The 13,609-nt window shown below is 42.7% G+C and overlaps 3 protein-coding genes across 3 annotated transcripts; 1 reads left to right on the forward strand and 2 right to left on the reverse strand.

Moving 5' to 3' along the window:
* Positions 1–3,364: 3,364 nt before the first annotated feature.
* On the reverse strand, positions 3,365–5,006 carry mif (macrophage migration inhibitory factor). The gene is made up of 3 exons (XM_046031202.1): positions 4,816–5,006; positions 3,786–3,955; positions 3,365–3,633 (listed from the first exon to the last, which is right to left on the reverse strand). The coding sequence occupies exons 1-3, from the start codon at positions 4,921–4,923 to the stop codon at positions 3,567–3,569; spliced, it is 345 nt and encodes a 114-aa protein (XP_045887158.1). The 5' UTR covers positions 4,924–5,006; the 3' UTR covers positions 3,365–3,566.
* A 308-nt stretch (positions 5,007–5,314) lies between these two features.
* si:dkeyp-121d2.7 (zinc finger protein 696) lies at positions 5,315–10,047 on the forward strand. The gene is made up of 5 exons (XM_046031201.1): positions 5,315–5,508; positions 5,960–6,292; positions 7,432–7,709; positions 8,320–8,431; positions 8,571–10,047. The coding sequence occupies exons 2-5, from the start codon at positions 5,989–5,991 to the stop codon at positions 9,605–9,607; spliced, it is 1,731 nt and encodes a 576-aa protein (XP_045887157.1). The 5' UTR covers positions 5,315–5,508; positions 5,960–5,988; the 3' UTR covers positions 9,608–10,047.
* Positions 10,048–10,139: 92 nt separating this feature from the next.
* Positions 10,140–12,347, reverse strand: LOC123958217 (endonuclease domain-containing 1 protein-like). The gene is made up of 3 exons (XM_046031473.1): positions 12,288–12,347; positions 11,472–11,789; positions 10,140–10,980 (listed from the first exon to the last, which is right to left on the reverse strand). Exons 1-3 carry the CDS (start codon positions 12,345–12,347, stop codon positions 10,333–10,335), a joined length of 1,026 nt encoding a protein of 341 aa, XP_045887429.1. The 3' UTR covers positions 10,140–10,332.
* Positions 12,348–13,609: the final 1,262 nt, after the last annotated feature.

Below are 13,609 nucleotides of genomic sequence, written 5' to 3' on the forward strand. Positions count from 1 at the left end.
AAAATAAAAAATTGAAGGCCTTAAAAAGTCTTACATTTGCTGAAGTTTGAGTTTTAGGTAGGAGGTAGTGTTAAACATCCATTTAACGCTACCTCTAATGCTCATTGAAATGGCCCCGCAGCGCTCAAGAATGTCTTTTCCCCTTGTGGTGGTGTATTTCTTTTTGTCGATAGTCCACATCGGTCCAAATATAATTCGCTGTATTACGACTACAAAGACTAACAGGCAGCTTTTGTGTTATTGCCGCAAGTCTCTCGGATTGTACCACAGATATAAAACTGATTCGGACCTATTCTTCAGCAATGGGGAAGTGCAACCTTATTGGTTCTTCGATGAAAAAACGGATCTTAGGGCTTAAAACCATAGTGTTGCTGCTTAATGAATGAACGCCGCTATTGAAATTTCACACGAACATTAATGATTTTCAGTAAACTACGGTAACACTCAACGCATGGCTGTCTTCCTCTCCTCGTTCTTTTAAGGACTAGCGAATGTGAGAGAGCTGCAGAAAGTTAAAGTTAGCGGAGGATAACATCAGCATCAAGTTGTTATGTTAAAACTCTGTCCTTTACATCTCAATAGTTAAATTAAAAAAGGACGGCGTTGACCACGGAGGAGCTGAGGTTAGTAACGTTAAAGTAAATTAGGGATGCAAAATAACGATAGTCCTTTTAAGCTAATGAGGAGATTATTCTTCTGGATTTTGATGTACAAATGAAACGCTTGTAGTAATACAGACGGGTGGTTCTCATGTTGCCTATGATGTTAATTTCTACAAATGTATAAAACAGTAGGCTAAATTAAGACACAAAAGGCAAACATGAACTGTCCTATCTGTAATGATTCTGAGGTCATGTGTGAGGCTCAAAACTGCTTGGTGCTGCACAATGAATGTAAAATCACTGTGGAGAGCATCAAAACTAACCAAATGAATTTTCCCAGATCTAAGGGTTTTAATTCAACCCCAGTAGTCTTATTTAGTAAGTTCAGGTTTTGGTGTGTAGTTTATTGTCTGCTCCCCTGAATTTATCCACTAGCAGTAGGTTAAGTTTTCTAAAGTCGCCAAAAAGACACAGAACTCAAAAATTTTGTAGACATCACTCAATCCTAATTTGAATACAGTGATTTACTCCAAGAAATTTTGTGACTGCATTTCCTTTATGAGTTTCTTTTTTTATATATGATCATAATGGTCTTAAAAAAGGTCTTAAATTTGACCAGGTGAAACCTGCAGAAACCTTGATATTGTTCCATTACCTCGTCTACCTGACTTAACAATTTGCATAATGGGGAACTTATTTTAAGCTATCTTTATTGGTTTATGATTCCATAAAACGCCACATTTAAAGCTCCCTTTTATATTATTTAAGTAAAAGTGCTGCTGATGGTATAAAATTATGCATCGTCGCTTTTTACAGTAAAGAAAGTAGTAAAAGGAAATTTTTATTTAGCTCAAGAGATTCAAGTTATTATCACGTAACACAAACAAATCTCATGAAGAATCTGGAAATGCAGACTGTTCAACATTATTGCAAAAAAGAATGAAAACAAATTGATTATTAACATTGTTGCTGGTTAATTATTTGACCAAGCAGTCAATTACTTTGTCTATTCAGCTTTATGGAAGCTGTGCCTTATTTTGTGTCTGTTAAATGTAGAAATGACAGATGTTTAAGCTTTTGATACTAATAAAGGGAACTTGAATTCACATCATCCAAAGAACTTTTTAAAACCAACACTCTTTATTTGGTGATTTTCATGTTTCTTTACTTGAACACAATTTTGTAATAATGGAGTTGTATTTGTATTTTTGAGGACTACCATCTGAAAATGGGCATTTTGTAAATTTTAAGTAAGTTTCCATCAGTATTTGAGTCTAGCACAATTAATTTTTTTTTAGTAGATTTCTCTCAGATTATAAATTGTGCATAATTACATTTGAGTAAAGAATTGGTGGAATTTAATTTTAATCATCAGTGAATCTATGTAATTTAGTATGTGGAAATTAAATGTTTTAAAAAATATATATTTAAGTCAAGGTTTCCTGAAATATTACCACTAGTATAAACATTTGAGGTAATCAGTTTCCACAAATATTACTTATTCGGGTTTACAGTATAGTCACTGGAGGCAGGAGCCAAAAACAAAAACCATGGCCCTAACACAAACCATACCCAGTTAAGGTCAGACTAAATTGATTATTTCAAGACATTCCTTCTTTGGCAAGATGAGGTATTACAAAAGGTTTTGTACGAATCTGCCAATGTACAACGGCAAAACGTTTGCATGATGTCTAAAAATCTGATATAGGCCTACTGATATACAGTAATACGAATTTACTCTCCCTACAGGCCTAAAAGTAGATATCCTCAGGTAGAATGGCCAATTTATAAAACAATTGTCTTTGCCAACACAATCACTTATCACTTTATCACTACTTAAGTGTGATGTACGACACAAGTGTGGTGCATTTTATGCTAATTTTTTAGTGAAAACAACTATTTTTTATCATTTATCTTCATATTGGTTATTAAATCCTTACAGCATCTGCTAAAACCTACTGTGTATATAAACAAATATGTGTATAAGGATAACAATATAAGAATGCTAACTGAAATATCCTACATAAAACAAAAATTGGTCGGCAGTGTTTTCAAACTTCTCCGTTTTAGGTCTTCTTTTTTTGGCGTTTTAGTCTGGACGGGAGGTGCAAATGAAGCAAAAGGTCTCAGTTTTAAAACAAATGCAGTAGTGTGGATGGGGCCTCATTGTGTTTTCAAGCAAAAGTCAACAGGCATTCTGCTGAGACAGTCGGGTCATTTCAAGTAGGTGGTGCACCAGATAATTAACATCTCTCTTTCTGTCAGACATCACCAAGAATCTTTCCTTCAACAGAGAATTTCAAACAGCTGGCGGCTGTTCTGGAAATTGTCATTTCTCCCAAACTATCCACAGAAATCTGCTAAATTTGAGTTAGGGTGGCCAAAAGTAGGCTTTTCCAATTGAGAATATTTGCTCATTTTAGTCCTTAAACTTATTTTAAAAGTAGATGGCATGATTCAGAAGCTCCAAAAGGTGGCATGTCATGACCGGTAATGGCTGACTTCCATTTAGCTGCTTTGGTTTCAGGGTCCTATTGGACCTTCTAGTTCACTGTCATAATTATGGGACACTTGAATATAATGAGGCCATCATTACTGTTATTCGCAACACGTTTGTCCTACAATGACCAGTCAAATTGCCTGCTTTGACAAAGGTCTGTTCATTTTCACTGGGTGTTTTCCAGCACTGAATCTAATAAAAAAAAAAAGGCCTGTGAAATAAAGTGTTTTGCCAGGATAGACAATGAAGGAACACAGATTTATTTATGGTCTACAGGGTGTATTTTATTTCATTTAAATGGAAAAGAAAGGACAATTAGTGCAACGCTAAAAGGGTCGAGCCAAGTGCTTTTAAGAGGCATACTGGGCAGAGGATTACCAGGTGTCATCTTGTCTGTTTTAACTGTTGGTACTGTATAGGAAAATACTGGAATGATCTATTATTTCAGCATCTTGACCTCCATCTCAGCCAAAGGTAGTGTTGTTCCAGGCCACATTGGCTGCATCCATGTCTACAAAGTTAATATAAATCCTGAAATAGACACAAAGAGAAATAGGTTAATGACACTGCACATGAACAGCATGAGAGATACAAGGGAATCGGAGTTTGTGTTTGTCACCACGTTACCTTAACTTATCAAATTATGTGAGGTAAATACTGGTTGCTGTGTGTGTGTTTGCTACCTGTCAGGAGAGATGCCCAGGTGTTTGTTGAGCAGTCCACACAGGAGTTTAGAGTATTTGCTTTGAGCACCACTGATCTTGCCAATACTGGTTAAGGAGCAGAGAGCGCAGGGGTCCCCCTTCCCTCCAAACATCATCATCTGGTCAGGGTTGATGTGCACAGCAATGTACTGGTATTTGCAAGACAGTCACAAAACATGATGTCAGCCCACACCGGGTGGAACAATCACATCTAGTAGTTTTTGAAGATCTTAGCCTAAATGAGCCTACACATGACATTGTAGTTTCAGCATCATAAAGGCCGGCACATATTAAATATGTGGACTACAGTGATGGCTGTAGTGAGGATTTTTGAAATAGTGATGTCATGAATCCAACTCCTCTCCAACTCCACCACGAAGAAATACAAGTCATCAAAAAATACCTTTGTCTAATTATTTGAAGATTATTTTCTTGTTCTATTAATTAATTTGATTATTTAATTTAAATTACATGCATAATGGTCTAAATGCTGTTTAATATTTTGGTGGAATAATATATTAAAAGATATTTAGTCTAACAAATTGATTATTAAAACCCCCCAAATTTTCAGAAACAATACGCTCAGTGGTAGAAGCTACACCTTACTACAATTAAACCCCATATTTTGAATGAGCTGTGCAGTCTAGTTCCTTTTATGTTGAATATTCATGTATATGGTAGTTAAATCTATGTCTATTCATGTTAAAAGTGACAAACAGATCTCAAATACAAATTTGGCTGAGAAATAATATTCAGTATCAGTTTATATGACTTGATAGAAGATTTGCTTTTACCTTTTTGGGTTTAGTGAACTCACGCCGCTGATTAATCATTTACCCATGCTTACTCTAAATATAACTGTCCAGACTATGTTTGCATACATCTAACCTTATTCATTCAGTGGAGAGACATATAATCTCTACTTTTAGCTGCAATTCAATGGAAATCAGGCTGAAGGCGGAACTAGGTAATAAGCATAGATGCTGTAGGAAGCACGACCCTGGCCTACCTGTGCAGGTTTGCCCATAGCTTTGGCCAGCTCCTCAGTGGCCTCGGACAGAAGAGCCGCAGGCACATCGTTTTTCACCACGTTGGTGTTCACCACAAACATCGGCATGATTGCGCCTCTTTAGTGCTTATCTTACCTCTTACCTCTTCCCTTCACAAACTGACACTGCCCACAGGCGGAAGAACAGTCGAGACTTCTCTTCCTCTCTTGTGAGAGTGTGCAATCACTTGACAAAAAGACCACAGCGCCTCCATCCATCCTGGAGGATGCTTTACACACGCTAAACAAAACGCCAATCAAGTACAAGTTATGTATTTTTACGTTATTATTTCCCTGTTTCCTTAAAATAATGATCACCACCCACTGTTGAGATCACATTAACTACAAAGTGATGAAAAATCCCGAGTTTAGTATTTTGTTTTTTTCCCAGGGTGCAGCTTTTCCTGAGTGTAGCGTAATTACGGTACTGGGCATGCGCAGTGTTCTCAAGCAAGCATCACTAAGCAGTGCTGAAGGAGGCGAGAAGGAAAACAGTGGCAGGGAGAGAGAGGGCAGAAGTTGGATGGCGCTTTCCTTTGTCGTCGTGTCTCTGTTCTTATGAACAACGAGCAAGCTGATCCGCGATCCGCGAAATCACACCGTCTGTCGCCGATTCACGTCTGAGTTACTGCTCCGGGTTTCATCCAACAAACGGTGCGTATACAAAGCTAAATTAGCCAGGCTGCTAGCACGATCACTTTCCACCGCTGCTGCGGAGGGGCTGCTGCTCCTTTTTTACTTTAACTGTGTGTCGATCAGTAGTACAAGTTATTACAACAAGCTAACCTGACGCAGTGTATGGTGTTTACTGACAATACTGCCGTTGTACTTTCTGAACACACGGGCTGTATAGTCTTTAATTATATAGTAATAGATGGAATAATCATAATATTGGTGTGTGGGCTCACATTAATGTCGATATTATAAGTATTGTGTAGCTGCTAGATAGCAGCGACAAATAAAGTTATTACTTGTGACTGAAATTTGCGATTTGTATACGATTTGTTATATAGGCTAAAGTATGAACGACTGAAACAGTGTGAAACTTTTGCGACCTCAGTGGGAAAACTGTGTCATCTAACTAATTGATGATCATGACCCTCAGCTCCGCTCCCGTCCGAACCTGCGGCCACGATGATGGAGGAATCGGTGTCCACCTTTGAGACGCATCTGACGGCTGTCATGGACAGTCTGATCCGAGCCTCGGTCTGTGAGATCACCAAACTCTTTCAGGAGACGGTGAACGACTACCTGGTGGAGCTGTCCCTCAACAGGAGGGAGAACGAGGCCCTCAAACTGCGGCTGAGGCTCACCGAGAGCAAGCTGAGAACCGAGCGCATGTACGGGCTAGGCTGGGCTGCCAACCGCCGCAACGCCGGACTGGCGGCGGATGAAGGAGCAGGAGGAGGGCGGCTGAAACGAAAAGTTGAGGTGACCCGTAAGTATTTCGGATGGCTTGAGGATGGCATTTTCTCCTCAAAACAAGCAGGCTTCCGTCATGGATCGCGTTTAAAGCGGTCTTTACGTTGCTAAAAACAGCTCCCATATTTCAGCATTATTGTGTTTTTTTACTGTGAGAAACAGGGCTCTTGCATGCGGCCAGGGCTTATGTGAAGACGCACTTGTTTTGTTGGAAACCATCTGGCAAGAGCTGATCTCTCCCTCCCTCCTTCCTCTCTCCCTTCCTCCTCCGCCTCCTCTTCATGTTCTCTCCCTCTGTCCTTCACCTCCCCCTCTCCTCTCTCTCTCTCTGTCTCTCTCCCTGCTGCATTCTGTCCCTCCCACTCCTCTGTGCTTTTGCACACTCTCTGTCTCCCTCCCTCCCTCCCTTCCTGCTGTGCTCCTTTCCCTCCCCCCACCTCCTTCACTTCTCTCTGTATCTCTCCAACTCTACCTCCTCCCCTTCCCGCTCCTCTCTCCTTCACGCCCTCTCCTCTCTCCCTGCCCCCACCACCTCCTGCTCTGTTCTCTCCCTCATCACGTTGCACACACACTCCCGCCCCCCCCCCCTTCCCTCCCCCACCTCCTCCGCCTCCTCTCCCGCTCCTCTCCACCACCACCATAATTACACACTTCCTCTCCACTTCCACTTCTCCTCTGTCTGTCTCTGTCATTCCTCTTTTTACCCTATCACTCCTTCAACATGTCCTCCCTCTCCTCATCTCTCCTGTGGCCCCTGCCAACTCCACTTCTCCCTCTCCTCTCTGCCTCTCTTGGTTTACTCCTTCCTTTCACATGTTTTTCTCTCCTTCCCGCTCTCTCGTCTGTCCTTCTACGCCCCCCTGTCCTCACTCGTTCATCATGCTCACTCCTCCTCCCCCTTCTCCCTTTCCTCACTCTCTTCCACCCTCAACCTCCCCATACTCTTGTTCCTGTCTGCCCTCCAATCCCCTCCTCCACCTCATCTCCCACTTCTCCTCCCTCTTCTCTCCTTCATCTCTCTCTGTTGGCCTCCTCTCCCCCTCATATTTCATTCTCCCGTCTCCCCGTGCCCTCCCTCTCCTACACCCCTGCTCACTTTCTCCTCCCTCTCTCACCTCCCTCCTTCCCTTCCTTGTCTTTCTCTCTTCTCCACAGGAGGCAAGTCAAAGAAGGGCCCGGCGGCAGCCTATGGCAAAGGCTGGCCTGGAGGTGTGTGGGAGGAAGGAGGAGGTGGTGGTGGCGGTGGGGGAGGAAGTGGAGGAGCTGTGGGGATGGTAGCAGGAGCAGGAGGACGAGGGGGAAAGGAGGCCAGGGAGATGTACCTCATCCAGTTCCCCCGAGATGAAGAGGATGAGGGAGGGATGGCGGAGGACGAGGAAGGGGAGGGCAGCCTCAGCGGTGAGGGGGAGGAGACGGCCAACATCAAAGAGGAGGTGAGGGAGATGGGCTTTTCTCAGAGGAGGAGGAGGAGTAGGAGGAGAAAGTGGCACAGCATCTCTGCACTGCTCAGCAGCTTCATTTAGAATAAAAAAACAATGTTGAGAGAAAATCAAAGAAATAATACAGAGAGAGTTTTGCTGGTGTTCTTCAGCCATCAAATCACTGATTTCAGATGTAGTGCATAAAGGGAAGGCTATTGATTTGATATTTAGCTTCCAGAGGAGCCCGTTGAGTAGGGCTCTTCACATCTCAAGTGCAGCAAGCTTTTAGGTACTTTTAGCTACTACTAGTAGTGGTGAAAAACAGTTTGCTATTCCACCACATGACCAAGTTGCAGGGCACAGATCCACTCTTTGCCTCTCTTCTGTATTTGAATATTCAAAGCGTGCAGAATGTGTCATTAGCCTCCCTGTCAAGTCAGTTCAAGGTGTTTTTCAGGGCAAATAAAATAAAAAGCTTTGAAGAAATATTACCAATAATATAGCTTTTTTACATAGTACATTGCGAACATTTTGAAAAAGGTATTTATAAATGTAACTATAAATTGCACATCCTATCTGGTTTGAGGTGTTTGCCCTATAACTCTCCCGCTCGTCATTGCAGTTTGCTCAAACAGAGGGCTATCAACCCACCTCTCTCCGGTTAATCAAGGAGGCTTTGAAGATGAACCCGCCCAACAAGAAACTCCACACTGGCTCCAGATCCCAAAGTGAAGGTAATAAGCCCAGGACACACTGACTGAGGGGGGGGAGTTAGTGAAATGTTCAGAGACAAGAAAGTGGTAATGATCGCTTACGCCAGCTCTCTCTATCTCTCTCCTCCACATGTCTCCTACTCCCTCTGTGTCCGCTCAGGAGACCTGTCAGATCGTCCCCCGACCATTCATTCAGGAGAGAGAGAGGAAGAGGACTGGGAGGTGGACTCAACTGAGCCATCGGAGGGGGGCATGACCATGGATGAGCTGAGGGGTCTGGAGTCCGCACTAAGGGCTGAGAGAGGCCGCGAGCAGGCTGCCATGACGGCTTCCCAGCCTGTCAGCCCTGTCTCAGAGGTAGTGCGAGGCAGTGAGGTCAGCATGGTCCCCAAGTACATAGGTCTTGATGGATTGGAGCAGGATGGAGAGCTGGAGCCTCAGCCACCCACCCTGCAGAGAGAGGAGCAGATCGGGCAAGGCAGATTGAAGGATGCCGTGAGGGCTGGAGTGGTTGGGGGAGTGGAGCTGAGGTTAGGCTGGTCGAAGAAGTTGAGAGAGGGCGACTCGGCTGCAGAGGATGTGGTGGAGCTGGGAGAGTCCGAGCACCTGCCCCACCTGTCTGCTTCAGGAAGTGTTGGGGAGAGCGGAGGGGAAGAGGAGGGTGGCGGGGACCTGCTCCATTTTTGCCCACAGTGTGGAGGAGGCTTCACCTCAGAGGCTGAGCTGGAGGAGCACCCCTGTCCACTAGGAGGCTCTCAATTACAGAACAGTGCAGCAGAGGGCAGTCTTTTCCCTTGTGCCCACTGTGGCAACACGTTCAGCCACGCCTGGGCACTTAAGAACCATGAGTGTGCCTGTGCCGCCGAGCGGCCGCACTGCTGTGAAATCTGTGGGAAGCGCTTCACGCACTCGCGCTCACTGGAACGACATCATCTGGTGCACACGGGGGAGAGGCCTCACCGGTGCCCTCAGTGTGGGCGCACCTTCAGTCGGCTAGGCAATTTGGAACGGCACCAGCGGATTCACACAGGTGAACGTCCGTACGGGTGTGAAGCATGCGGAAAACGGTTCAGTCGCGTGGAGTACTTAAAGAGACACCAACTCATACACAACAGTGAAAAGGCGACACTCCAGTGCTCCAACTGTGGAAGTGGCTTTAGTGATGTGGAGCAACTGAAAAACCACCAGTGTTTTTAGAGCCTCTCCTTCAAATCTGTGATAGAACTGGAAGCAAAAAACAGGTGTTTAATTGAATGTGGTAGAATTTAGGTGACGAATGTGACTGGTACATGCTAATTTTATTCTCAGTGATTTGGTGTTGCTTTTCTTACTCACTAGTAAATAAAGAAGGCAAATCTCCAAAGTTGACAAGAAGGCAGTCGTACATGGTGTTTCTCCGAGGAGAAATTGAATCAATCTCAGAAGTTCAGCCATTTTAACTTAAGGTGTATTCATTTGTATGTACAAAGCCTGTACTTATTTATGATGATCAATAAACTCTACATTTTTGTCTTTTTATCAATAATTCACTCATGTTAAAGTTGGTGCTGTTGTTTTTTTCCTGACAATATAATTGACAAGTTGGTATTTTGTATATATGTGTTTTGGTCATATTAAGAAATAAATATTTCAATTCATCAGAAGACTCTTTGCCTTTGTCAGTATGTTTTATTAGAAAATCATGGGGTTAGTGAACATGTTATAAGATGACATTGATAAGGGGGGAAAATACAAAATTTGTGAGATCAAATTCTGAAAAATTCATTTCCAACCATCAAGAAAGAACAACATTTTGATTAAACATTTATGCACTCATTAAACTGTGAGGGAATCTCTGTAATACTTTGAGTCTGACTAGGAGGGATGTGTTATACTTGGCGACTTCTGGCTACGATAGATTAACCGTGTGCAGGGAAGTTAAGTTACTTCCACAAAGACCAAGAGCTTGTCACCCTTTCTTGCTTACACTGCCCTATAAAAAGACTGACAGGCATTCTCAGCCTTGTTCTCAAAATGCTCTCTAGGGTCTCTAAGGACAGCTGCCTCACATCATAGCCTCTCATGCTGGGGTCTGCTTTTGGATCTACCTGGACAATCTCTTCTCCACTGTTGCGGTCATTTCTTCCCACTGCAGCATATGTGGGGAAAAAGGGCTTCACAGATTTCGGAAGGTTGGATTTGTAGGATGGACAGCAGTAGGCAGACCACATGTACTCAGGAACAGACACCCTGTTATTGATCCAGCGGGTTTCAGACTTATAAGGCATGACTCCGGTGATCACATACATTGGCCCGTTGCAGAAAGCCTTGAACCTCTCCATCACCTCCTTCTCCAGTGGGTTCCAGGTGTCTCTGTTGGAGCCTGCGCGCTGAGGGACAATGTTTGTTAGGGTGAAGGTCGCTTCACGGCCTTCTTTTGTTTTCTGGTGCATGCTGGGATTGAGATGGCCCTTGGTGTAGCTGGAGTTCTTGTAGTCCCGAAGCACTGCCTGGCTCTCAATCACACTCCTGTAGACTGGTTTTGGGGCTGGGAAAGGCTGCATATCAGGGCTGGCTCTATCAAACACCAGCTTAATGTCAGAGAGAGAGAGAAGGAGATGCTGCTTTTTAGAAGCTACATAAAAGCATTTTGCTGCTTAGTGTTGAGCGTAGTTTAATCGGCGAGTGTTAGTGTGCTTCTATTGTGTAAACAGGCTTGCGACTGATTCAGTCATCTAGCTGAAGAAGAGGTAGATAAAATAAAATAAAATAAAAATAAAAACAAAATGGATAAAATGCTCTACTTTATTTCCTCTGTGACTCTGTATGAGAGACGCTGCTTCTGCTTATAGGTAGTGGTAAAAACTGCATTTGAGCAAGTAACACATTGACCACAATGATACTCAGTATTGAACAGGAAATATTAATGTTCTCTCTCACACATTTCTCATACCCAGCTTACAACCCAAAAATAAATTCCTATTAGATCTACATGCAAATGCAGAATTTCCATTTCATGATTTTTACAGACACACTACAACAGCACCTCTATAGAAGAACAAATGTGAATTCATTAGCTTACCTGTGGTTCATACATCCAAGAGGTTTTGGGCCGTTTGCCATCTGCAGGACTGAGTATGTACGCAGAGTACAATGGTGCACGATGCTGACGGTGATAAAGGCTGGCAAAGTGGTACTGGTTTTTGTAGCGCTGGCAAATTGGCTGGTATCCTGCTGCTTTGATACCCTTTGGTGGAGTTTTGTTATAGAAGAATTTCAGGCACTGGGAGAAGTTGTCACTGATCTCTCCAAGGACCAGGCCACCAAACCAGGGTAAGAGAAGAAGCAGAGCTCCTGTTGAGAATTGCAGCATCTTCCTTTGAGACGTCCAGGAAACTGGCTATATCTATTATGGAGAAAATTTAGTGGACAGTGAACACACACTTTGCTCCAGATATCCTCTTTGACTCAAACTGCTGGACAAACTAGTCTTACCTAAGTCTCTCCCTCCAAGGTAAGTAGAAAAACTGAGTTGTTAGCCGTGTAACCAAACAGTGACTTGCAGCTCTTCTGTTAAAAACTCTCCAGTCAGCCTCTGAGGTTGCAGGGAGGGTCTCAGTATCAGCTCACAAACCACAACATGTCATCACTTTTGTATTTTGTCACGAATTGGCTCAATGAGGGTGACAAGAAGGCGGTCTACGCAAGAGACATATTTCAACAAATGTAATTTATTTTAAATGAACCAAAATGAACAATATGGTGTAGAAATCAGTAATATCAGCAATGCATTGATTTAGGAGATACTGCATGTACTGTGGTGCTGAATGGCACAAAATGAAAAGAAGCATTGTGAATACCAGATGGAGATAAATAGAAAGAGAGAGAGTAGGCTCACGGGCCAGTTTTTGTAGCCTTGGTAATGCCAGTCCACTAGACACAGTGGGAGGGACGTCATGCCCCTTTTTAAGCTCAAGCTAAAACACCAAAGAATAAATAAATAAAATGATGGTAACATACAAGAATATAAAAGTTAAATATGTTACATATGATTTCAATTCAGACTCCCTGCTTATCACAAAATGGCCATACATTGACTTATACCACCACCACCGCCATCTATTGTAACATCAAAACAATGATGACTGATAAGGCAACTAAATTCTTTCATTTTGTGCACAGTTTTATAATTGATGTAGATGTGAAAAAAATGCCCATCTCAAACTGCTTATTTGAGATTAATGAGAGTTTACATTTACTCATCTAGCTGACACTTTTATCCAAAGCGACTTACAATTGCTATATGTCAGAGGTCACACGCCTCTAGAGCAACTAGGGGCTAAGTGTCACAGTGGATTTGAACCTGGGTCTCTCACACCAAAGGCATGTGTCTTATCCATCAACCCCTTTTGAGTGTGCTTTGCACTTTCAGGAGGATGAAGTCCTAGCTCACCAAGAGTCTGGTGAAAAATATTTTCCATTATCATTCAGCTCCTGAAATGGGTGTAAGGAAAGTTGACCTGAATAAATTATGCATTTAGAGTGGGTTTTTTTCAGCTGGTTTTAGTAAAAAAAGATAATACTAATTTACCAAATTATCAAGTATGAGCTGACTACTTAAGATTTATAACTTTTATCTCTAAAAGTTTTTTAAGTGCAATTTATTATCATGATTAGGATTTTTACTTTTTATTTAAGTAGGTGCACTTGATGAGGCACTGGGAAAAAATACAGGAGTTAGAGGAACTGTTGTCCAGCCTTACCCTCTCTGAACTCCTGGATAGATGATGTATGTCTGATTAAGACTTCTGGTATTTCTCATCCAAACATGTGTTTTTTTGTTTTCTGGAGATACATTGAGCCTTCTGCATTAAGGATTGTGTACTGGTCCAAAGCCAGGATGATTGGGTACACCTGTAAAGAAATAGGTCAACAGGCCAATCACCAGATGTGAACTGCAGCTTATTGATGAATTCTTCATGTTTTGCCTATATGCCGCTGCTTGCCTTAGGGAGAGAGTTTTGGCAGAGATATTTGGAGTGAGCAGTTATACAGTAAGTCATGTTTTAATCACATGTTCCAATTACTTGTACCTTGTATTGGGATCCATTCAAATCTAGATGATGTAAGAGCTGGGTGAGATGAACAATGCCTGTGAAATTCCAGCAGTACAGCCTAAATGTGAGGTTCATTGGTGGCTCCACAGAGTTCAGATGCAAT

The sequence above is a fragment of the Micropterus dolomieu genome, linkage group LG19 (genome assembly GCF_021292245.1).
Source record: "Micropterus dolomieu isolate WLL.071019.BEF.003 ecotype Adirondacks linkage group LG19, ASM2129224v1, whole genome shotgun sequence".
NCBI lineage: Eukaryota > Metazoa > Chordata > Actinopteri > Centrarchiformes > Centrarchidae > Micropterus > Micropterus dolomieu.